Below are 26843 nucleotides of genomic sequence, written 5' to 3'. Positions count from 1 at the left end.
AGATACTACTGAATGTCTACTGGGGTACATACTGACCCCTAATTGAGAACCAATGACCTACAACAAAGACAGGATATGTTTCTTAAGAAACTCAAAATGTCTGAAAGTATAAACTCATGACTCCTCTTTGGATATACATACACACACACACACACACACACACACACACACACACACACACACACATAAAATGAAGCAGCTACCTGGCAAATACTGTTTTAATTTCTGTAGTCTAAAAGAAACCCCATGCTTCCCATGGTTGAGGGACCAGCCTGATTCAGCCAGACTTCCATGTCATCTGAGAGTGCAGAGGACAGATCTTCTTACTAGATATAAACCTAATCATGTCTTATTCTTGCTTCTAAGAAAGTGTCTGCCTTTTTCTGAGTCTTCAATTCATGCTTTTGTAATCTTCTCAAACATTGGAAATTGAGAGCTCATCACTTGGGGTTTCCCCACTTGAGTGATAGCCAAGGGTTTTTACAGTTATATCGATTGGTCCTCTCAACTCCCTACACCCTTTCTCAACTTTCTTTCATTCTCCTCCATTGCTGCATCTGCTTTGCCCACCTCTGATGGAAGACACGATAAAGTGTGACAAAAGTCTCTCTACACTTGGAAATTCCCCCGCAGAACCCAGTCCTAAGTGATTATTTATGAAGTGGGGCTACAGAAAAGGATGCGGCAAAGTCTACTGAGGAAACAAGGCTATGGACGTGTGGTCTTGCTAACCACCCTGAAGTCAGGGGAAGGAAGGGGATATATCTGCAGTACTGTCTTTCTTGCAGTAGAAATGATATGTAAACTAAGCAAAGATTCTGGGAGAATTTCCATTTTCATGTTGAGAATATAAAACCGTCCTGGGTGCCAGAATCTGAGACTTCAAAAATCTACCCAAATACCTTTTCATATATTAACCTCTTATTTACAATCTCTTTCCATTACCATTTCTCCTTCAAAATTACTGAAGATCCAGCACACAATGTAATAAACATGCTATATAAAAGTTTGAGCACTAATCCTCCAATCTGTGTCATGATTTAGGTGGTTAAAAGCTGAAGAAAATACAGAAAAGCCCATTTAGAACTCTTCCTGTTAAGACATTTATCTTTTAATATTCCATGCTATTGCACATCTACAATAGTGTTTTCTTTGGTCGCTGTATTAGAAAGAGAACATTACAAAGGGTTCCTTTGCGAATTATTTCCAACAACTTAGGCACAACTGGAAGGCTTAGCTCAAGTTTCCCATAATAATGTACTTTGTGCTCAGAATAGTCATATGAAGTTTAAGCCACCAGAAAATTCCTTAGAAAACTGTAATCAGACTGACATTCTATAAGAGCCAACATAATTCTTAAACACAGAGTGGGGGGTTAAAATGCTTACTTTTCTCTTTTTAAGGGCTTTAGGAAAGAAAAATAGTTATGGATTTAGTAATGAAGGGAGCCCACAGGGCCCTTCTAAGGACTAGTCATAAATCATGCTAAGCCATCTGTGATGCAGATAGAGCAGGGACAGGGAAAAAGTCATTTTGATATCTGTTTTGCATTATGATAACCTCTGCAGGAGTGTTGAGTGCATTTTTGCTAATATTGACAGAATTATACTTCTTCCAAAGATATAAGTGAGAATGCCTGCCTAGCACTGCCGTTCACCTTGTGATGCTTGGTATGAAATCTTTAATAGTCGACCAGATAGGGAAGGAGGAAACTGTGGTTACTGAACCTGTTGGCCTGGCTCTTTTGTCAATCACACCATGACGGGGAAGAAGAGCAAGGGCCAACAACAACAACAAAACCAACAGAACTTTGAAAAACAAATGTGTTCTTCAGGGTAGCTTGCCTTGCATGTCTGAGAAACATAAAACTGGATCAAATTAAACAGTGTCCTATAATGGCAATGTTTACAAAGCCAATGGCTCTCTTCATGGGATTCCAATTAAACAAAAGAAGGTCTTGGTAATATATAGCCCAGGGTCTTGGAGAACCTGATAGTAACACATCAGTGCAAGAAGAAGCTCACAGAAGAGAAGTGAGTGGGACCTCACAGGCATCCAGTTACAAAGGTGGCATATGGCAAGGAGAACCTCTTCAGTGAACAACTAGACTATGAGGTTGAAATCACGATAGACTCAAGGAAATCCCAGATTTGCAACCATATTATGATTCAATATATTGAGGTTTGCTAGTATATTGTTGGTATCATCAGAATTAGAAGTGCATTCCACATTCCAAATAATTGTATTTTGTCTGTTATGGAGAAGGATGACTTCTGATAGTAAACATATTTAATAAGGAACTGCTTGTTTCCCCTTTATCCCCTCCAGCAGAAACAGCAACACGTTTTCTAAAGCATAGAAACATGAAGGTTATACGTTGTATAGTATTGACTTTTTATTGGCATCATGGAAATTCAGAAGTGACAGCACAGGGTATTTCCCCAAATGTACTTCTATGTCAGCCTAAAGTCTGAATCCAGTGGCACAATGTATGGTTGTGAAAATAAAACGTAGATCCAGAGTAAATAAATGATTGAGATTATAATATGAATACTCGAGTCTGAAAGGTCAGAATTAACAGACTACAATTTTCCTGATCATGTACATAAAGAAAACCAATAGAGAATAATATCTCTAAAAAAGCATCTAGGAAATACTGTAGCCTGGCTCTGCACACCAGAATTTGCTAATGAGATCTTTTCTAGAAGAGTGAACACTCCTGCACAAAATGTACGCCAGAAGATGACCCAGACATTATAGCATGGGGACAGTGAGATAAACAAGGACCAAAACATCATACGACAACCCAAGGGAACAGCCTCGAAATAGTAAGTTTTACCTGTGAGTTTAGAGGACTCATTAAAACCACACAATGTTCCTCCATTTTAAGTTCAACAGATTCATGACAACACAAACTTGCAGACAGTCCCATCTTATAAACACATAGTCCTTCTGATATGACAAGAAAAACCCAAAAGTGTCACTGAGAACAAATGATAACTGGATGTATAGACCAATGAATCAAAAACTGTAAAAATTAAAAGAAAGTCTCAAAGTAGGAAAAACAAATATACAAATGGAGAACAATCCCCCCAAATCAAAGAAGAAACTAACCCGCTGAGTTGGGAGTGGAGGGCGAGTTAGCTTGGCTTCCATGGGCTGACACATTGGTGGCAGTGACAGCCGTTTTGGCAGCATAAATATTGGCTTCCTCTTGAAATTTACCTATGTTCTTCTTGTACCGGATTCGCTTATTTCCAAACCAGTTTGATACCTAGAGCAGCAGGAGAGAAGTTTCGAGACTTAGTATTTCACCCTTCAGAAGACATTGTAGAGAAACAGAGCAGTCTGGGAAGGGTTAGGGGTAGGGAGGTGTTTGGGGTGGCTGGAATACTCTGATCTCACTTATGACTTTTGGAATATTAATTAAAAGTCCTGAAGTAAAGTAAGATCCTAGAGCAATGACCTAATATAGGTTCTCTAAAATCTCACAAGACAACTGTGATGGCCACTCTCCTATGGAAGACTTGCTCCCTGAAGCCAAGGCTCTCCATTTTAAAACAAGTATTTTCAATTTGCTTATTCCCTAATTTATGACATTTAAATAGACATATTAGGAGAAATGTTTGTTCTTTTCCAAAGCAATGCTAAAGCTGACATTGCACAATTAAAATACACAGACCTTTAAAACTATCCATATAAATATATACCAACATACGGACGTTTCCATGCATACGCTCATTTGAAATTTTCAGAAGTTAAATGACCTTAATATAAACTTTGATTCTTAGCTGTATTGTGCTATAGACTTTATCAATATAGTTGTACTCATCGTCTTATACAAAGCTTGGTCTTATGTATAAAAAAAAAAAAAAACCTGATGCATACAACTAATTATTACTTTGAATTCTTGCTTTTAAATGTTAAAGCCAATGAACACAATAAACCTAATTTACTTTCTTTTGTTCATTTATTTCCTTCCTGCGGCTCACAGCAGCTGTCTTGGCTCTGGTTGGCACTTCTTCCCCATTGAGACAAAGATGTCTACCAAAAAGAGTGGGGGCATACATTGACGTTTACCCCGCAAGTCCTGCCTCAGGGAGGGACCTCTAATAACACCCCACTTTTCAATGGGATTTTGGAATACAGTATTGTGGCATTTATTTAGTTACAGAACAAACTGTGAAAACCTATTAGAGAAGAGCAAACTGACCACACATGCAACAAACATACCTCATATATAATTCACACTCAACCTGCCATCAACAATGGCAGATAAAGACACTTTAAGGTGAAATTATACTTGTTTTTTTAAAGCATTTACAAAGCTAACACATCTTCTCAATCTAGCTAGCAGTCAGAGGTCTATATGGCTTATACTACAGCAGAAATGCCAAGTCTTTCTTCTGAAAATCAAACTGTACCAGTGCAATCTTAGTAAACAAGAGAGGAAAAAATTCAATAACGATTTGCTTTATTTGTTGTAAATGCAGAAAAGCAGAGCTAAACTGGAAGAGGAAAGGCGCTTCTGAGTACAATTCAGGACCACGCCATGTCCAACTGCACTTTGAAATTCAAATTTCTCTTGATCTAGTTTCACTGTTCATATGAATCAATCATAATTATCATTGCTTATTGACTTCTATGGGCAACAGGGAGCAGAGGAAAAGGTAGGGGCGTTTTTCAAAAGTAGCTGGAAAAAAAGAGGGAAAGATGAAGGTAGTTTAGGAGGAAAGAAGGAAGGAAATCACCAAGGTCCAGTAGTGGCTATATGTGGACAAACAAGAATGAAAGAGGGATATGAGGGATGTGTTTTGGGAAAGATTTCCTGCTTACCTGAGAACTGCTTGATGGTAGGTAGGCTCATGCATTTCCTACAGTGCACCAATGGTATCCTCTACCTCAGATAATATGTAGAGCCGATGTTTCATTAATTAATACTCAACTGTCACAGACGAAAGGCCTCAGATGTGTCAAGCACAAGGGATGCATATGGATAGGTAGCATGAGTCAGGCAATACAGAAAGAATAAAAGGTTTTGTGGGGAGTGTTTGATTTACATCTCAAGGATGTTACATTTCAAGAGCCTATGGGCAGAGCCACGGCAAAATCCAGGGGAAAGTGAGCTACATGAGTCCAGTGTTCTGGGACAAAAGCCCCATCTGGATATTCAAATGGAGTTGCATTTGTAGCTGTGAGTATGTGGAATGGTGCTTTTCAGAGTTAAGTATTCACAGATGGCTTGTGAAAACAGATTCCAGGACCTCTTCTCAATGATTTTGATACAGGGCTGGTATAAGACTCAAGAGTTTGAACTTCACACAGCTCACAGGTGCTATGCTGCTGCTGCTGTTACTACTGCCTGAGGACCACACTGGTGTGGAATATGAGTTGTAGATGTGTTCCATTCATGTATGTTATAGAATATTTGCTTGATGATGCAACGATGTGTTGCATTCTTTGATGTTGCATTTGTTTAACTCTGTGAAGCTGTGTTACTTTGCCTGTCTAAACAAAACACCTGATTGGTCTAATAAAGAGCTGAGCAACAAACAGCTTAACAGGAGAGGGATAGGTGGGGCTGCCAGGCAGAGAGAATAAATAGAAGAAGAACAAGAAGAGGGAGGAGTGAGAAAAAGTGGAGAGGAGGATGCTAGGGGCCAGCCATTCAGCCACACAGCAAGTCACAGAGTAAGAAGTAAAGAAAGGTATATACAATAGAGAAAGGTAAAAGCCCAGGGGCAAAAGGTAGATGAGATCATTTAAGTTAAGAAAAGCTAGCTAGAAATAAGCCAAGCTAAGGCTAGGCATTCATAAATAAGAATAAGTCTTTGTATATTTATTTGGGAGCTGGTGTTGGGCCCCAAAGAGGAAAAAACATACAAACAACAACAACTCTGAAGAGCACTCACACAGAAAGAGGGCCCTTTGGGGACTCCGGAGAGGAGATCGTCATTAGGGGTATTTCAGATGAATTTAGGTGTATGAGACTATTTTTGTTGGGGGTCATGAGAGAAACCAATAGCTTTTTAGTACTGTCAAAAGAAGCTGTGGCTAAAAAGGAATGATTAAGGTCCACTGACTGGAGCATGTATTGATGAAAGCTAAGAGAAGAAGTGAGTAGACTTCAAAAGACGGAATGGGACTGGCTCAGGGCAAGAGAGGAAGGAAGCCCAGAGATAATGGTACCAAGAAACAAAGGATGGTTAGATGGGTCCCATGAGTCTAATGCTAAACAGGTTGGTTACTGAGCTTCCATCTGACAAACAAACTTAATACTTCACTAGATCTGAGAAACAGAGACAACTTTTACATGGAGGTTCCAACCAGCCATGATTGGTAAGTGGTATAATGAAAATTCTTCAAAAGTAAGAGTGAATCCCTTATAACCTCACATTGACCCTTCCAAAAACAAGCTCCCAGCCTGTTATCCTACAAATGGTATCATGTTGTTTCCCACCAGGATTTGCTTATCAGTGTGGAGCAGAGAAGCTTATTTGTTGCGGTGGTGGTGGTGGTGGTGGTGGTGGTGGTGGTGGTGGTGGTGGTATGTGAGAAACAGAGAGACAGAGACAGAGATAGAGACAGAGAGGCAGGCATGGCCTTAGGATAGGTGGGGGAAAGAGAAAGGTGACATAGAATATAAATACTTCTAGTGGTGAACGAAGTGTTCACCACCACTTGAGTTACCATGATGAAGAAGATAGAGGTCGATAGAGTAAGCCAAGACCATTCGCTGTGATCTTGATTGGCTCCAGAAGGGTTCATCCTCCTTTCTAAGATAAATTTGAATTCTGGAGTCATGGACTTCAGATTCATTCCATGGGGCGGTTTAACTCTACCTTGGAAGTAGAGGACTAAAATCTGCTGACCTGTGACTTAGTGGTGTGGTTTGTGCCTTAAAACCATTCCTCAGATACTCCACCAGTAGCAAAAAGCATGATTTTTCCACACCACCCCTCTTCTATAGACAAGAGGTCTAAATCTAAACAAAATGGTAACATCCCTAGATAAAAACTAGGCTAAGCTACTGAGTTTGAATACATGGGCCCTACTTTCTTTAACTGCTAAGACTGGCAATGACCTTCAGCTAGGTCAGAGAAGCTTCATGAAGGCCTGGATTAAAAGGTCTATATGTATTCTGTGTTACCTACACAAATGTTTCCAAGGACAGTCACTACTGTAAGGAAGTCTACTTCTCAAATCCAAGCGAATATATTATTTTCCATATACTTTTTTATTCTGAGGCAAAGTTTCAATAATAATACTGCTTGCTTTTTTTTTTTTTACATTAATGAGATTCCACGTCTATATAATTTTTGCATCAAGTATCTTTCCAAGTCAGTAGGCACCTGTTACAGTTAATGCATGTTGGAAGAAGGGGGTACTCAGTGACATTTTGTGAAACCATTCCAATGTAATCAGAGTGGCATGCTAAATTCCTTCTCCCAATCAGTTGTTAGTTGTAGAGTCAGAACATGAAGAGAAAGCATTTATAATCCTTTCATTCAAATAGTTTGATTCACTGACTCTCATTAAAGTTCCTGGGTTTGGAGGAAAATGCTAAGGAATTGTCTGAGTTGGAAGAAGCAGTATGGAAGGTGCAGGTATCATGTAATAAACCTTATCCATTGTGGGTGGTTTGAAAGAAAATGGCCCCCAAAGGGAGTGGCACTATTACAAAGTGTGGCATTGTTGGAGTAGGTGTGGCCTTATAGGAGGAAGTGTATCTCTATGGGGATGGGCTTTGAGTTCTCCTTTACTCCATCTATGCTGTGTGGTTGACGGTTCACTTCCTGTTGTCTGCAACCAAGATGTAGAACTCTCAGCTGCCTCTCCAGCATTATGCCTTCCTTGCACGCCACCATGCTTCCCACTATGATGACAATAGACTAAACCTCTGAAACTGTAAACCTCCCCAATTAAATGTTTTCCTTTATAAGAGTTGCTGAGGCCATGGTGTCTCTAAGATCATAGCAATAGAAACCCTAAGACACCCAATCCAGAGGGGGTCTATCCCTCTTTTTGTACTGTTTTCTAATTTTTCTCTTCTTCTGGTTGCTTTCTTTTGGACTTGTTAACTTACCTGGAAACCATCTTACATGCATACCTTGTCCTTTCTAGGCATTCACTCACTGGTGGATGGTACAAAACCTGAATGTCCAATAAAAACCTCCAACACCCCGCCATGAGGCTCCACCAGGCCAGGCTACAAGCTGGCTCTTGGAGGGCTCCTCACCTGGGAGACTGTGATGCCACACTTCTTGGCTAACTCCTCTTTGGCTTCCTCACTGGGGTAAGGGTTGCTGAGATGGGAATAGAAATATTCATTCAGAATTTCTGTGGCTTGCTTGTTGAAATTCCGTCTCTTCCGCCTTCATAAGGAGAAAGGGAGAGGGATAAGAAAGAAGAAGGTCATGTTAGAGAAACAGAACAGTATCTGCTTCTAGAAGATACATCTCTGAGCAAAGGGTGAATTCAAGGAAATTTGTAAATGGGGCTGGATGCCCAAACCACTAAGCATGATTCTTCTGTATTTCACACACACTGGAGAAGAGAACCAAGCTTATCTGTACATTCAGGCCACCTTGGGTTTGAATCCTACACCAGCTAGATATCATCTGACAGACTGTGAGGGGTCTCACTAAGCATCATTTTCTTCAACTGAATGTGAAGAGCTCCTGGGTAGCACACAAGGACCATAAAAAGGAAGTACTTGATGGGACATTTGGCACCAGAGAAACTCTGGACTCAGGGGTTGCACTCCAAGACTTTCCTTCATGGGAATGAACTGAAGCCATTCACCTCACTTGTGAGGGAGATGGGTTCCTCCTATTCAAAGACGAAGTACTGTGTTCTAAGTCACTCAGCAGGTATGCTATGGAGATAGTCTGGCAACAAAGCCAGTCTCTTCCATCTATACACCCTGCCTCCTGGCAGCGACACAGAGGCTCTGTAACCCCGAGTTGAAAATAAGTTATCATTTTCTCTCTATTCTATCCCCATGCAAATGCATCCAACAGTTTAAAAAGCCATCTGAGGAAGAGAGCAAGAAGCTGACTGAGATTAACCCCCTGACTGTCTGACCTCCCTCAAACAGAGAGAGATGCCATTTCTTCAGCAGGAACAGCTGGTAAATGGCAAAACAAAAGCTCACAGAATTCTTCCTCAAACACAGGTTGCCAAAAGGAAGACGACCATTTTTCTTTTCATAAAAGCACTTTTCTGCCTTTTTTTAAAAAGGAGTGCTAATTGAACAAATTTCAAGGGAGAATCACTTTATTACTTTCTTAGTGCAAAGGCCTGTGTGTAGTTGTTGAGTCTCTTAGAGGATGCTGGGCTCTTTGTAGACCTGGTTTTCCCTCTTTGAAGTGGGTAAAGCCTTCATTTTTAATTTTCCTCTATTAGCACATTTACCTGCCTTGCTTTTGTCAAAGCTGTTCCTTAAGGAAGAGATTTCTAGAACATCTCTGGTTACTCCAGGACACAGACTGTCCAAATTTAGCCAACAGAAAGCACTGGTGGCCTTGCTAGACTGGAAATTCAGCTAATATTGGATTTTCAGGGTCCCTCTTGGATTAATTAACACAATAAAGTACCTGATTTTACCGGATGAACACCATCTGCCCACAGGTATCAACCACATCTGTCCAGATTATGCCGAGCCCAAGTCACTCTCCCAAATCATGCTGAGTTTCTGGGTCATCCAGCTTCAGAAATTGGACAGATTGGATTCAAAAGCCCAAAGAAAAAGGAGGCACGGGTGGAAAGGCTTTGCCTAATGGGAATTCGAGGAAGATGGCCCCGTGGCTAATGGTGCCCTCTTTGGGTTTGCCTTCAAAGACCCTAACAGTGTTTTTCTTACAGAGCATTGTTTTTGGCGGGCAAACTGGACCCAGAATGCTTCTGTGGCTGGGAGAACCCCAAATCCTTCAGCCCATTACTTGCAATTAGCATTACAGTGTATATTTTGGGAGTCTTCCAACCAAGCTCAAAGGAAACCTCTCTGGAACGAGCGGGTAGTGTGGGGACGGTGTGGACAGCTGTTGCTGGCTCTCTGGATGTCATTGCGACCTGTGACCATCCCTAGGTGGTCCCGTCTACTCAGACGGATTCGCTTATCACTTCTCTCTGTGGTCTTAACCTGTCTCTGAAACCCTGTGATCAGGATTTCTTCAGAGCTTCAGGAAATGTAGTGAAAATAACTCCTGTCTGAAGGTAAGGTTGAGCATTGAGACAACTGCTTTCCTGGCTTTAGTGGTACCTGATTGTGGGTTAACAGCTGCCATCTCCAGCCAATCAGAAGCAGTGATCACTGTGGAGTGTGTGTGTGTGTGTGTGTGTGTGTGTGTGTGTGTGTGTGTGTGAGAGAGAGAGAGAGAGAGAGAGAGAGAGAGAGAGAGAGAGAGAGAGAATAGGCAATTTGCCTGCACATATCTATGCACTATGCATATGTCCTGCCAGAAGAGGGTACCAGATCTCCTATTACAGATGGTTACAGACAATTCTAAGTCTAGAAGTTGATGCTGGGATGCAACCTGGATCCTAAGGAAGAGCAGTAAGTATTTTTAATGGTTGGGCCATCTCTCTCCATCAGGATCTTGGCTTTTAGTGTAAGAAAATGTGGATGCTCATTGACTATTACAGCATTTTAAAGACAGGTGCCCGTCTGGTTGTGGCCCATGGGAGACTTTTTTTTTTTTCTCTTTCTAAAAGAACCATGACAACGAGAAGCACAGATTCCCTCTTGGTGCATGCTTACCCTCATCTGATCTTGGCCCCACAGCAGGTCCTGACAGTGCTGATCGTTCACATCCCTCCCTTTGTTCCACTTCTGATGTCACTGCTATTTTTGAATGGTTTAGATGAGCCCGTGTGTTCCACAGCACTGCTGACTAATGGTGTCAAGTGGTGTTTTTATGATGAGGGAATGTTCTGTGTTTGTGTTTGCCAATACAGTCGCCATAGTGACCCGAGGCTACCATGCAGCTGATATGAGGCTAGTAGTAGCATCCTGATTTTATATTTTAATTCTGAGTCAAATGGCCATAAACTAGACATGCACCTTTAGACTGATGCTGCCAGAAACCATGCTGAAACAACCCTCATGGAAGAAAGGAAAGTTTAGGACTCTGCAGAAACACTGGATGACCACAAAGCCCACTGCTTGCTTTTGCTCTGTAAGATAGCCATGTTCATCTTCAAACAAGAACAAATTCCTGTGACTATTCCACAAGGTGTGGACCGTACTTTCTCCTCTGGCTATGCTGACCCAGTATGAGATCAGAGAGGTCAGCAGTGGTTCACTTCACTCTTCCAGTTTAGCACAGCCTCAGCAGAATCTCTATAGCAACCTTCCTAAACCAACGTTCTCTCTACTGATGTCACCAAGCTATAAAGTGGATAATGGATACTAATGTTATATATAAATATATCATATCATCATAGAAGTTATGTTCACTCATATATTAAAGATAATAATATTTAAATTTGCTAAATATAAATGAGTGGACCAGGAATTGCTATGAGCACTATACTGAAATTACAGAATGAGAATTATATATATGCCAGATACTATATTTGTTTTTCATATTACCTTACACAATCTCATGTACAGAATCATCCCCATTTTATAAACACAAAAACTGAGTTTTGGGGGTGCTAAGTCACTTGTCCATGATCACAGGGGCCATTTACACTAGAGCCAGAATGTGAATCCCGTGGAATTTCAGAGTTTGTGCAACACTTTTTCGCAACCCTTCCCTAAACAACCCTACTCCTTAAAAGGAGGGATTCAAAATCTCCCTGGTGTAGCCAAGGTTTTCACTGGGTCTATCCTACTCTTCCATCCTCATTTCCCCAACTCAATACACACTGCTACACCATTTTGTCCAGCATCATCATATATGTCCTCATTAATCAAAGACCCTGGGGCCTGCAGGTAGGTTCCTCTACTTCTTCAGACAGTCCGGTATGTTTCTCTCTCAGTGTTTTCACAGCTTATATGTCTGCATCTAAAAAAGCAAATTCCTCAAGGGCAGGAACATATCTCATTCATACTTGAGACCTTGTATCTAGCCCATAGTAAGCTCTTGGGTAGGTAAAGCTGCAGAAGCTGAGTGAAGATGCTCTGTGTTACTCCTATTACTCCAACTATCTCCCAAGCATCCTTCTCTTCTGAAATGCAAGATGGCTTCAGTTTCCCGTACATTTCCCCTTTTGACAGAGTTGGTAGGTGGATGTTCTTAGGTATAACATGCAGTTCTATACTTATCTGTAAGGGTGTGCCCATGAGATCGTGAGCTATGAAAAGGTATTTATATATTATATTTGCTATTCTAGTAGCTAAAACACCATCTGGCCACTACCAGGAGTCTAATTAGATGCATAAATAACTGAATATAGGGTCAGTCTGCCTGTACTTTATTGATGTCTTCTCCTTTGCTTTGGACCTGGTTTTGGTAATTCAGGGCACAGTCCACAAGTGTTACTATTGCCAACTCCAACCAAGCACTATAGGAAAAAAACTAAAAATGTTTGCTTCAAAACCATGATATGTTTTAAAAATTCCCCCTTTTGGTCTCTTTAGGAGAAACACAATGTGTAACACTGAATCAACTAACCAAGATGGACAGCACAGAGTACGAGATACATAGTATGGGATGATAAATGAATGAATGGAATTTTACGTTCAACTTTGCTGACATCCTTATATCAGTATAAGGTAGGGGAAAGGCTATGAGTTGGAGATATCTGGGCCAAGACCTCAGCTGAGAAGTGCAGTGAGTAGGACTCCAAGGCCCCTGACCCTGGTGTGTACAACACCTTCTCCTTCAAGTGACTTGGATGGTGATCACAACGGGTTCTCACCTAGGTGAAAGCATTAACAAGGAGGGTTTGTCTTGCAGACTGCCAGGGAGAGAGTAAGCGGTCTGATTGTGAAATGCTTCTAGAGAGGGGTGGACTCCACAAACCGAAGCTCGATAAATCCCACAGGGAACAGAGAGTTTATTCCACCTGAACTTCAGATGTAGCTACAGAAGCTGTGGGAGCTTTTGCTGAATACCCAGCCGAGCTATGCCCAAACTGTAGTCCAACAGGAACTGCAAGGTAATAAACGTATATGGTTTTCTGCTGCTAAATGTGTGATAATCGGCTACAGAGCCTCTGAAAGCTAATACGAGGCATGTCCCACCATAAAGGAGAGTAACAGTCATTTCTACACACCTATTAGATCACAAAGACTAATCCCATTACTGAATCAAGTCTTCTTTGTATTCCATTTGTCTTCCATGAAATCTTATTTGATGAGGCCTTGCCCATCAGATGCACAGTTCAGGGAGTGTAGGTTGAGGTGGAGGGGAGCACATGAAAATCTATGGGAGTGCTGAATCTCTCTCTCCCTGGGGTTGGCTTAGCTCTCTCCCTCAATTACTGATAGGAGATTAGGTAAGTTCCCTAACCAGGAAGTTTGGGCAGGCATTTATCTGTGAGCTGGGAAAGCCATTTGCTTCATGCTGGGCTGGCATTTGGGGTGATGTTTTGCTGACAAATATAGCCATACAAAGAGAGGAGACCACCAAGACTAGAGGGTGACTGCTTCTGCTCTGAATCTTGGTTCAGAATGGTGACATGAAGGTTTCTTACTCAAGTAAGAAAGAGACCCTCCCTTAGAACGGTTGCCCTTCTGGTTCCAAAAGGAAGAATCTACGCAGAGGCCAGTGGAAGCAGTGTGTACAAAGCACATCTAGTCCTGTGTCCTTTTAGAATCTGACCTTCAGCTGGGCACAGTGGGACAGATGCAAAGAGAAGCCCCTATAGACAACTGTTCTGTTTTGCTCATTTCTCCTGTTTCTCTCTTCCAAAACAGCACCACCAACAAAACCAAAACAAACAAACAAAAACCCAACCAACCAAACCCAAAACAAAAACAAAAACAAAAAAGTCTGGACCCAACATTTCTTTTCTTCTTCTCTTTCTTTCTTTCTTTCCCTTCCAGGATCTGCCAACGTAAATAGCAACTCCAGCATTTTAACGAAGGGAGTTACCATGGGGACATAAGCAACACATGCTGCGTGGTGGCGGCTGAGGCACAGAGGAGGGACCAAGACAGAAGCCACCAGTCGCTCACATTGTGCAGAATGGCTGCCTTAAAGAAAGCAGGCTGGCAGCAGGCCACTGGGCAGGAGAGACAGAGGGTCCGGCTGCGGGGGGTTTGATTTGACCTACTATTATATCCCTTCACCCAGAGAGGAAACCTTACTTCTATTTTTGAAGATTTAACTTTGATTATATGTATATGTTGGGGGCGGGGGAGCTGTACATATGACTATAGTGCCTATGTGCCCATGTAGGTCAGAGGAGGGCTTTGGTTCCCCTGCAGCTCAAGTTATAGGCGGTTGCAAGCTGTCCCTGATAGACTTACCAGGAACTGAACTCAGGTCCTCTGCTAGGGTAGTTTATGATCTCAATTGCCACGCCATCTTCTCTGTCTCATCCCCCTTTTTACCTCTCTTGACTATGGGATCCTATTAGCCTAGAGGTGTATCTTGCAGGCTGGCATTCTCATTTAATACCTCACTCAATCCAAAAGCAGAGCGAGAAGGGGGAGATGGGAGAAGACGCTGGGGACTGCTAAATAGGTCCGTAGAGCACGAAAGACTACCACTGTGAAGAGAGAGAAAATGCAGGCCAGAGAGCTGAATAATGCATGATGTCAGAGAGGAAAGCAATTCTGGAATAGCTATGAATCTTTCAGTCTGATTCAAAAGGAACAAAACTATATACAGCATGAAATGATATGCTGACCATGACATACTAACATTCGATAATAAAAGTCTTATGCTGGGAATGTTTTCAGGAATTGTACAGTTACAAAAGATGACTAATTCAAGATGAACTGTGGGTTACAAGGAATACCTACACTACAGGAAGCATTTGCTCTATCAAAAGTCTTCTTCTAGATAAAGATAAAATCTGATTATCACTATCTCTGAGGCTTGAGAAGAGAAGGCAAGGGTTCAAATGAATCCACTGGTCCACAGAGTAGAGCAATTAAGAGTTGGGTCTTAGTCTTTTATTCTCAGTTCTCACACTTGTTAAAAGGACCATTTTAGCCCCGTTTGTGTCAAACAAATATTTTGAATTCGTAAGTAAGGCCACAAGCATCCCCGAAGCCAGACAGGAAACATCAAACCAACCGAGTCCCTATCAAGCCACCTTCTTGCCTCTTTAGCTCAGGAAAGCATGGACTATTCAACTTCAGACTTCTTAAGCCATCCACAGTATAGTTCATGGTCACCTACTAAGAAAGATTTCTTGAACTCAATGAAGAACACTCTCTGTCTATCCTCTGTGGGAAGATCTCAGCTTTCAAGCACTTAGAACAGGCCTCCTTGGAGGAAGTGTCACTGTGGTCTGCTAGTAAAGTGACCACAAGCACAGTGCTGTATACCACCACCAACTACAAATCCTGCCTAGTTTCTCCTTGTCACCAGTGGAGCTCGCCCAAAGTAGCTCAGCATTCAGTGTCATAGAATTGAAGCTTCAGAGAGGGCCAACTCATGAAGGCTGACTCTGTTAGATCAGTGTTTCTCTTTAAAGGTCCTGACAACCTCGTGACACAACCCAGAGACTCACCTCGCATCCAGAAACCGGGAGCGCAGGATCATGACCGCCTCACAAGTACTCTGCTTGAGCTGCATCTGGATGGAGCTGAACTTGCGGTGGATGATGCTGACCATTCGCTCGATCTCCTTCGGGGAGATGGGCCTGGTCCGGCTTTGTTCTCGAAGGAGGTTCATCACATGGGTAGTGAATTCATTGCATGCCTGTGTGACAACACAGTGAACGTAGGGTGAGCTGAAATTTATGGCTTAGCAAACAGAGTCCACAGTTTTCTAGAGATGTGTACAAGTAAGGAAAACTAGAAGATTATTCGACATTTTATCAAATCTGATAGCAAAAATAAATGATTGTCTGGAAATTCCTTTTCTTCCCAGTGGATCTACCTCTATATTTTGGCCCTGGCTTCAACTTCATAAGGGAAAATAAAATTCTGAATCATTTTAACATCATTTTTTTCCCTATAATTTTAGGGCAGTTAAAGGAGAAATATTTAGCATCCATCCCTGCCTTTTGCCCCTATTTTAAGAGCTGAGAGACTTGGGGTCAAATACATCATGAATTTTCTTTGCCTTGCTCATTATCCCAGACATGGTAGAGCTTCCAAATATTCAATTTTGGGATACCTAAACAGCCAAGAGTTTAAGAGGAATCACAAAATAAAAAACCTGATAACTTTTTCCAGAGATTTCTCATTAGTTGGCTTTGAGTTCTAGCTAAAGAAGCCCTCCTATGCCTCATCTATACACAGGGGAATCTGCCCCCATGAATCCTATAAACAGGGCATCCAATGTGATTTAGAGGGTCTAGCAACCACCCCTGTAGGAGTAGACTATCAGCCAGCCATGGAAGTCAAAGCGGAAATCTAACTTCTCTACTTCTTCATTTTCTACTTGGGAAAACTTTGCTCCAGAGGGATGAAGAGATTTTCCCAAAGGCACATGGGAGGCATGAAAGGACCAAAGTGTGACCCAAATGCTTCCTATCGTTTACGAGCCTGGGAATTGAGAGCCTGAACTCACTCTTTGGGAAACTGCTATCCTCTCATTCTGTTATAAATACTTAACATCCAGAGTCTAGTTTCATTAGCTGAATACTCGATAAAATTTCTCTTCACCGATTAACTCACAGCAATGCTGTAAACCTGTATTAGATTTGTAATTACAGAGTAAGATGGTGCTTTGAGAACCTCAAACTTGGGACTCAAAGGACTCCAAGTTTAATATGAAGAGCAGAAACACGCTTGCTATTGACAACATTGCATTCCTGAGATTTATGACATAAAGCTCTTCATATGTGTCAATAATACAGTAGCAATAACAGGAGCCCACACTCATGGGCTATTTATTGAAGCATTCTTTGAGTTTGGATGACCAAAGGAACACAGGCAGAGGCATCCACAGGGTGGCATCTGAACTCCACAGTGGGAAGCCTGCTTTGAACCCTGCCCCTGTGAATATTTATGCAAACTCTTACATTATCAAAAGGCATATTTTATCCATCTGAAAGATTTAATTATTCTTCAACCCTCTAACACATTAAATGGTACCCATGTTCTTGTGCATAGAGACCTACGTGTAGAGGAGATCATTTGTATGGACCAGGAAATGGGTTGAGTGGCAGGTTGCCCAGGTCCCTGCCTGCAGGACGTACGCAGTCATGGTATTTGGGGAAGTTATTTAATGTATCTTGTCTCTTTCCCTTTGTAAGCTGGGATGATAACCCCCTACCTAAGAAGGTATGGCAGAGAACTGCAGAGTTACCATGTGTACCATGCATATAAGGGCCAACAAATCTGTGTCTTCATTATGGCTTCAAAACCTAGGTAACTTAAGTTAGTGGCTGGAGAGATTGCTCTGCAGTTAAGAATATTTGCTGCTTGCAGAGGACCTAGGTTTAGTATTCAGCACCCACATGGCAGCTCACAACCATTTGCAGCCCCAGTTCCAGGGGATCTAATACACTTTTCTGGCCTCCTTGGGCACTGTATACATGTGGTGTACACAAACATTCAGGTAAAATATTTACATATAAAATAAAGTAAATAAATACAGAGGTAACCTAGAAATCCACCATATCATCCTGATAGAGCAAACTTCTGCAGGCTTCATTTCTGTCTTGGTAAAATAAATGTGACAATCAATGTCCCCCTCTCTAATCTGTAGGAATACGCTGAAGAAAAAGCCACAAATAGGTGATCTATATAGCATTCTCCATTCCGAAAAGTGTTATCCAGTCATTGGATCTTTTACAGTCTTATTCCCAAACCAAACTCAGGCTTTGGTACCACAAAGAGTGGGAAATAAAATCTGACAGTGAGCTAGCAGGAATTCCGAGTCCCCCATGCCACAGCATAGAGGGCCAGGCTCATAGCAAGCCCACAGCTATCTTTTTGAGGAAACAAAGCAATCTGCTGGGCTGCAGTATCCCCAGCCCTAGGGGACTGGCATGGAGCAGGAGCTGCAGGCTAGGAGGGTTTTGTCAAACATACCAGCTCTCAGCTGGGAAGCCACAGTGCTTGGCTAATAATAATGTGTTTCATTACAGTGAATCAAAATACTCACAATATCTGCTGTTTAGTTGGGGCATTTTAATCCAGGGCCTTTTATGCTCTGCAATGAGCAGACAGTGGAGTCCTTCCACCCACTGCTGAGCTGGAGCAAAGCTAAAGAGCTGGGAGAACACACAGCTGAGCTGCAAGATTTCTGAGCTTATCATAGATGGACAGGACATGATGGTCCAGAGTCTTCTAGGACCTGAACCGTCTACAGCGACCCCTCAGCTCCCCACCATGACAATGTTGGAAGCTGGGCTCCTCTTGTTAAGTCAAGAGCTCACAGTGTGGCAGGAAGGTACATATTTGAGAACAAAATAAAATAGACTCCTCAAGGTCTGGTGGTTCTCTGCTGTGGACTATCACAGAGAGCCATGATGAAGAACTCAAGCCATCTTGTGGGGCATGGGGATTTCTACAACGAAGGAGCCCAGGGACGCAGCCCAAGGGTACCTCGAGTCCCAGCAAACTAAAGAAAAGCTCAGGTAGGGAATCTTACAAGGTCTAGATTTTGGCTGACACACTGTATGTTATACAATCCATCTTCTTCCTGTCTCCTTCCAAATGAATGTGGCGCCTGTCTCACTCACAAAAGTAAGAGGAACTGTGAACTGAGTTCTTCCACCCCTGCTCAGCACTGGGGATTTATACTTCAGTGGCATTGTTTACAAAATCTGAAGAGCTCCTCAAAGCAATAAGAGGGTCATTTTTACAAACAGCCTGTGGAATAAGATTTGGCTTTCTGATACCACGGTTTTTTTTTTTATCTATTTGAATATGCCAGCTTTTAACCACCAACATGATCTGCTACACAAGTGTTTTAACACTGTCATCTAATAATGATGAAAGTTTCTAGAAGCTTCCTTATTTAATAACCTTGGGATAAAGTAGTAGCTTGTTCAGTTGGGTTTATTTGGAGGGCCTGGGACGAGGGAAGAGGTGGTAGTTAATGATCGTGTGGTTATCTATTATCAATATAGAAAGTACAGAACAAAGACAGCAGGATTGACAGTAACAACCATGAACACGGAGGGTGACATTTTACTTGACTGAGGTTCCCTACTTTTAACAAAGCCCCCATGAGGAACTGTTACAGAAAAATGAAGAAGATGGATCTCTCAAACATACTAGCTAAAAGGTTAACAGCGCCATCGCCTTGCAAGCAGCTATTTATTATAATTAACAAACTAATTTTAATAAATTATTAAGCATCCAAAATGTGTTAAGCAGAATTCACTTCTCATCCAGAAACTGCCCACATAAATAAGGAGACATGACGCTTTACTTCCTAAATCTAATAAATATACAAGACAAGTCGACCACTGCTACATTTGCATAATTTGCTGTGTACTCGTGGGGCTTCCTCCCTAAGTTCTTTACTTCCAACATCTCTCTGATTTAGAGTAGGCAGGAATTCACAAGAAGTTTCTAGAGAGAACATTTATATCACTAGCCTGGTGCCAGCAGTCCAGCCCAGGGAGGCAACAGGACATGCTTGTAATTCAACGTTGAGCGATGTCTATGCTTCCTTTTTCCTTAATGAAGTCAGCCCTCGTTTTAATAAGAGCCCTAAGAGTCAAAACAGGACTCTAGGGCAACCTCTGTTCCTCCCTGGATGTGTGACCTCAGACACATGTTTAATCCCTTCCATCTCACCTGCATCAGGTGGTCCTGGGCATCCTATAACAAAACAACAGGGAAGAGTGGGTGCAATTACATTGGCCCTGATGTTTTGCAATAGTGAGTATGTTATCAGAATGGACTACTGCTGCTGGAGTGGTCGTCCATTTTGGATGAGGATGGGAAAGGGACAAAGGGGTTTTGATGGAGAAATCAATTCTGAGCCGACTGCATCCCACGCTAACAATAATGCCATCTTTCAACATCTCCAAGTCTCACACACACAGTGCAGTTGTGCGATTAGAGAAAGCTGTATTCTGAGTTCCTTTTGTGCCTTGCTTATCTGGCATGAATTAGCCTAGCTGTCAGGTCTAGGCAGGTTTCTAGGCAGAGGCCAGGCTTCCTGGAGAAGGTGAAGTAAAAATAACACAAACAACATAAACCAAGATGCCATTAAGAGACCCTCATAAGAAAAATCTACACATGCATCTTCTACTAGTTATCCCACTAAGTTAGGGCAGAGCACAGATGTAGGATGGTGCAGGTAGGGAAAAGCACCATGATTAGGTAGGCAGCTTATTTTAGACTCCTGGGACCTGAGACAAGTCTCCATGAACCAAGGATGTGTCAGCACATTTGTTCTTTTCCAAGAAGGAACAGGGCAATGACTGACAGTTCTTAACATGTTGACTTTTACTTCTCTTCCTTCAGCCCGAGACTACTAGACTACACCTGTCTGAAGACTGAATTTCACTACGCTTCACTTAAGGAGGCCTGGCATTTCTCCCTGTATAAGAGAGTGGACTTCGTGGGTATCCGTTTCAAAGGTGGACAGGAACGCAATAATGGAACTTTCTCCACTTTAAATTTTAAAATGTCCATTTCTATTTTAAAATTTAAATTTTCTATTAAGTTTGCATTTGCCACCTACCTAGGCGGTCATGAGTAGAGTGCTTTTTCCCCCTTCTTTTTGGGTTCATAAAAACAGTAAAAGAAAATCTAATTCAAGGGAGAGACATTGTACAGGACCTGGGTTCAGCATAAAATCCAATGGTGACGACAAGTATGTTTGTCGGCTAAATAAATGGATGAAAGTCAGGTGTTGATAGACTCCTGCAAGAGCACTATTGTTCACAAAGGCTGGAAAACCAGCACTGATGTAGAAGTCTGAAGGCATGGGGGACAGAAGGGGCTTTCCCTAACAGGGGGCAGCTCTCTCAACATCAAGCTACCTCCTCTCTGTAGACTGCTTTGTACCTTAAAGCCATGGTATTCTTTCCATCAGAAGGTCTCAATGATCCTTTGCAAATCTACGGTTCTCTATCAAATGCAATGCCTGCTCCTCCAGGATCCAGTATGCAGGTCCACGACACTGTCAAAGGATGCTAGGGCTGGAATTGAGTTTGCTATGACTCTAGGATGCCTCCTAAGATGACCTACTATCTCTGCAGGGAATTGTGTATCATACCACATAGCACCCGGAAAGGAGAGAGCACATGTGACTCAGCTGATCCCAGCACGGAAAGGACAGGCTGAAGTGTCTCTTCCCAAGGTCAAAAGAATAATGTCCTGTAACAAACAGAGGCCAGTGGAAGCCAGCAGACCCTGCAATCGGGTTGTAACTCTGCAGGGGTGTGGTTACCTGCTCATACTTCTCCAGCTCCGTGTGGTAGATTTGTCGGATCTGTGACAGTTTGGCTCTGTAATCGGAATGCTCCACTGAGTTATCTGAACCTGCGCCCCCAGAAGCTGCCGCTGCTGCCGCCGCTGCCGCCGAACCTCCGCCCTTCTCGGGCCCTGCCACTCCCTCCGCTAGCAGCATGTTGTCCAGTCGCATCAGCTGGGGGTCTGTGGGCTCCTCTTCTTGGGCTCCCCGAATACTCAAAACTACAGAGAGAGACAAAAGGAAAAAAGGTATTTAACAGCAACTCAGGAAACATTTAACAAGCGCAAAAAACAAGAACCCAACTGTGTTCCTCAGCTGAACTGACTTCCAGATACCCTGCCCTATGGTGTGTGGAGAAGTAAGGGCTGGACAAGAACTGGGAGGAAGGGAACTCTTCACTTTGCTCCAAAGAAACTCTACTTAGACGAAATGCCTAGAATAGGAGAATGGTGGGGTGGGACCAGGAGGAGGAGCCTGGGGAGTCCGTGTGTGTCGTGGGAGGACTTTTACTTGGGGGAGATGAAAGGAGTGCCTGGAAGCCCAGCACTGTGGTCACACCTGTAATGGAGCCAGGAGGATCAGGAGTTCAAGGTCATCGTGTGTGTGTGTGTGTGTGTGTGTGTGTGTGTGTGTGTGTGTGTGTTACAAGCCAGACTGAGCTATATGAGGCCTTGTCTCTACCCTCTCCCAAAGAGATGGATGGTGGGTGGTGATGGTCACACAACCATGTGAATCTACTTAATACCACTCAACTGAACACCACAAAAGACTCAAAATTCCCATTGTATGTGTTGTATCACAATCCGTGTTAGACTCCAAACATTAATTATAACAGAATATGATTTTTATTTTTATCTTCAAACTGTAAGATTTCAAGCAAAAAAAAAAAAGCATTTCTTACTTTAGATTTGTTTGTGACTTTTACCCTGTGAATTTCTTTGCAATATTAGAGTAACCTATATTTTCATTTCCAAAGTAACTTCAGCAAGGTAAATACAATTCATGCAATTAAATCCTGAGACCTTTTCCGTGAACTAGCTGCAAGAATAAAGAACAGTCTAGAAAACGGGAAGACAGATTAACCCCGGCACAGGGACGTGATGCTTTTAAAACCGAGATCTAACTGTTCTGGGTGGTAAACTCTCTGTCTGGTGCAAAGCAAGGGTGTGGTCTTTGTAACAAGATGTTTTCATGGCTTCAGCAAACTCAGGGTTCTGGTAGAATGGAGATTCAGATCAAAATCTAGCTACTTTTTAAGGAAACAACACAACTTTATGGGTGGGGGTGACTGAGACCGAAAGATCAAGTGATTCAGCAGAGCGGCTCATGAGAGATGCTTCTGTACCTCTTGCACATAATCGGCTTACAAATAAACAAACCACTCCACTAAATCCAGTTGTGGCCTCAGCCACCAAGTCTTTGTTGAGAGACAACATGAAGACCATTTTCAATGTTGAAAAAAAGCCGAAGAGAACTCTGAGAAAAGCAGAGAAGGACTTAGAAGACGTGAAGAGGGCCACTGCTTGGGCCTCATTTAGGGATGGAGGAGAGGGGATCTAAGTCCCAGTGGATGGACAAGGACTATGAGTGTCATGAGCCGTTTGGTGGTACCAAGAACTTCCTGTCTCCTCCGCAGCCCTCATCACTGGGACTGTAGGAGTGAGCTCAACATAAGGAGACACAGAGACGAGCCATCCCCTCACGGGTAATGCCCGCATCACTGCTGGCTGCGCCCACACGCTCCTGGTTTCCAAGAGGTGCTCTCCTTGTGAATTCACTCTGAAGGAAACCCTAATTCCTGCTCTAGAAGAAAAACTGCAGCATGGCTTTCATCAAGCACAGGAGAGGAGGAGGAAGGTCACAAAGTGGTGGCAAAGACTGTAAGAGGAACTTGATGATGAAGTGAAAAAGCGGAGAAGGGAGGAAAGCTGTAGAGGAGAAACGAAGCCTACTGACATGCACACCGCAACACTTGGGTATCCATTAGTTTTCTTTCCCTTTTACACCAAAAGTGTTCTTCCAGGTACAAATCAAGTTGCTATGGTAGGAATAACATGGGGTGAAATGATGGTAGTGGGATACTTTGAGGGTCCCCCTCAGTGAACCCTTATTCATGGCAGCTTCCCAAGACCATGAGAACCTAACCTTCTATATGGGGTCTCAAAGTCCAGGCATTCCCCCCACTTAATGAAAGTATCAGGGCATCACTTGGAGGGTTCATGGGTGTGTTTCTTTGCCTGGTCAATTTTAATCACTTTATCCAAAAGATATTTATGAGTCACTCACAAATTTTAAAAAAGAAATTACCTCTGAGCTATTAAAACACAAATATGTTGTTTTAGATTGATAATTTAAAATTTTGTAACTAAGGCAATGTTCTTTTTTAAAAACATATTTATTTCTTTTTTATGTGCATTGGTGTTTTGCCTGCATGTATGTCTGCATAAGGGTGTTAAGTCCCCTGGAACTGGAGTTACAGATAGTTGTGAGCCACAATGTGGGGCTAGGAATTGGGCCCGGGTTCTCTGTAAGAGCAGTCCAGGATCTGAACTGCTGAGCCACCTCTCCAGCCCTCTAGGGCAATATTCTAATCCTCATTCATTCACTTTTTTATTCATTCAGCATAGATCTTACTATAGATCCATGACTGGGCTCAAACTTGTAAGGCCCCTGTTAGGCCTCAACTGTATGCTGGGGTTAAAAATACATCCCACTATACCCAGCTCTACATCCAGTCTTCTGATTCTGATGTCAAATATATTCCTTCAGAAGAGGCCAAATCAAACTCCTAGGGCTAAAAAGTTTCCCACAAAGCTAAGGCTAGTAACATTTGGTCAGGTGCTAATAAGTCCAAAGGCATTCTCCTGGGGACTCTGTAGCCTACGCCCTTTGCACAGGGTCCATCACTAAGAGCTGATATCATCTGCTCTCATCAACAGCAGCACAATCACAAAGAACATTATCCAACAGTCAGCACCTCCCCTCACAGGCTCTGCCTGCCCAAAGCAATGTCAGCTACTCTCCTCCTCCAATAGAGCAGGTGCTGAAGATGGCTTCCTAAACTACCAACTCACCCTCTAGCAAAACCACTTGTGAGAGACTGGCACCCACAGAACATGGATCAGGTAGGTGAGTGTACGCAGGTATGCACTGTTGGTTCCCATATGCCTGATACTCCCTGAGACTACTCTCTCGGTTTCAGCCATGCCCCTGCCTCAGTGCTTGTAAACAGGTAGGTTCCTCCTCATGAACTCTCCTCAAACTAATGAATATCTTGCTTGCCCTTGAAATTTTAAATAAGATGAAGAAGGAACTCCCTAAGGCTGCTGCAGCAGATGCAGAAGATATTAGTGCTAGTGTCCACCCAGACTGGAAGTTTCAGGCACATAGTGCACTGGGGTGCACTGATTCCTGTATGGGGAATGGAGATTTTACCTACAGGGGAGTGGGGTGGACAAAGATAAACATGCATAATTTTTACATCGTAAATGCTCTAAACAATGCTCTTTCAAAAGAAATTGGGGTTTGCTAGAAATATAAATAGGTTTCACCAGAAATTTGAAAACAAAAGAATGAAAAGATAAAGAACATAACGAAAGCCGAGAAAGGCCCCCACGTACACTGAGCCTTCTAAATTATACTCTGATCATGAAAGCATTGGAAAATGTGCAAGAAGTGAATGCCAACAGGGGACACTTCGCTGTATGATACTACACAGGAAGTTCTGGTTCTGGAGGCCGTTGGCTGCAAATGCACATTTGGAGAAGGCCAGGAATCTTGCAGGTCCATATTTCTTCCTAGAACAAGATTCAGGATACCTCTATAAAAATATGTATTGAGATTCACTGACCCGGAAACTGTTCAGCTAGTCAGTTAAAAAAAAAAAAAAAAAAAAGATCCCACCAGCATTAAATAAATAAATGAAACAGCTGATGTGGCTAACAGAAGTGATGCTTCCTATTTATGGCTTGAAGTCAGTCCTCTGGTGAGTTGGGGACAAAATGATTATTTAAAAGCTCCTTTTTATCTCTCTAGCACCATGCAAGACTCAAATGAACCTTTCACGGGGACACCAGAGATGTTAACACTCGTCCTCCAAGATCCAATTTCAACCAGGCTAGCTGTTACCTAATCCAGCAGCCATCACATATGATCAAGTTCCCGCCTCCCTGATGGCTGCCCTGCACCTCCTCCCTTTCCTTTCCCCTTGCCTCCCAACAGCTTTCCCTGAAACAAGCTTTAAAGGGTCCTGATGCCTGAGCTGCTGGTAATACGGGGTTCTAACAGCCCCACTGGCTGCACACAGCATCAAGGTATTTAAGGCCGTTTGGTAATAATTCTTAAAGGAGTTTCCTACCCACAGATCACCCCCTCCCATTCCAATCAAGACAGAGGCCAGCGAAGACAGGTAAGTGATTTATACAGAAGTTGTCACAGCCTTTAGAAAACACCTGAAGTCACATTCACATGGCTGCCATCACTTGCCCTAGGGTTAATCCTGTGCTAAAACTCCAGAGATAAGGAGATTGTCACAGCCTGGAGAGGGGCTCCTCTCACAACTGGCCTCCTGCTGTTCGATCTTTATTTATTTTCTTCACAGAAGGAGAAAAACAAACCAAACCCAAAGGCACATTAAAGAGACCTGGTGGGAGGCCTGTGAGGACTGTTTTGTCCTTGGCTAAGCAGCGCTGGCCCAGGCCACTCCCACCTAGTACCCACTAGAGGGCACTCTCTCCCCACCAAGTACTTGCTCAGAGGTGTGTGCCACAGCCACCAACATTCCCAGAAGAGCTGGGGAAATGGATCTGCTTGGATTTGAGCTCCCAAAGGTGGACAGGAAGGGAGGATGGCATATTCACAGAGGGCATCATCTCAAGCCATGGAGTGAAACTTCAAAGTCGCTCAGCAGAGCGAGAAAAGAGACAATTTGGAGAAGATGGACACTGGACAGACACATGGCTTGGGGAAACTAGCTTCCTTGGGATTTCAAGGCACTGAGACAGAATCTGAGGTTTATAGTCTCCAGGGAATTATGAGTAGCATTGCCATTTCCAAGTGACACTGCCATCCCAGCCAGGCAGGCTTTGAGGCTTGTGAAACCTGGGGTAAGCTGCCCTTGTACTTGGAGAAACTGAAAATGTTCAGCTCCTGGGACCAGATACAACTTCCGCCCATTGGATTGCATCATCTGATGATATAAAACACAGGCTCAGCTTGCAGGCACGCTTACAGATTATAAAGGTAAAATCACTTGGCTAAAACTCAAACAAGCAGGGCACAGTCAGGACTCCTGCCAACTTGTAGGCAAGACCGTGAGTTCTTGGAAGGCGGTGGTGATCTGATGACCCAGCATGATCGCATGGATCTCACAGTGTTCAT

General features: G+C 42.8%; 1 protein-coding gene across 6 annotated transcripts in view; it reads right to left on the bottom strand.

Moving 5' to 3' along the window:
* Pbx1 (PBX homeobox 1) overlaps positions 1-26843 on the bottom strand; it is a 311495-nt gene that overhangs the window by 65626 nt on the left and 219026 nt on the right. For all 6 annotated transcript variants that reach the window (XM_036202143.1, XM_036202140.1, XM_036202142.1 and 3 more), the window contains 4 exons: positions 21441-21685; positions 15640-15830; positions 8240-8375; positions 3115-3274 (listed from right to left, as the gene is read on the bottom strand). In XM_036202143.1, coding sequence (XP_036058036.1) covers positions 3115-3274; positions 8240-8375; positions 15640-15830; positions 21441-21685 — 732 coding nt within the window. The remainder of the gene's footprint in view (positions 1-3114; positions 3275-8239; positions 8376-15639; positions 15831-21440; positions 21686-26843) is intronic.

The sequence above is a fragment of the Onychomys torridus genome, chromosome 11 (genome assembly GCF_903995425.1).
Source record: "Onychomys torridus chromosome 11, mOncTor1.1, whole genome shotgun sequence".
In the NCBI taxonomy this organism is placed as follows: Eukaryota; Metazoa; Chordata; class Mammalia; order Rodentia; family Cricetidae; genus Onychomys; species Onychomys torridus.
Note: the sequence above shows the minus strand (reverse complement) of the source record. Positions and strands in the feature narration are given on the sequence as shown.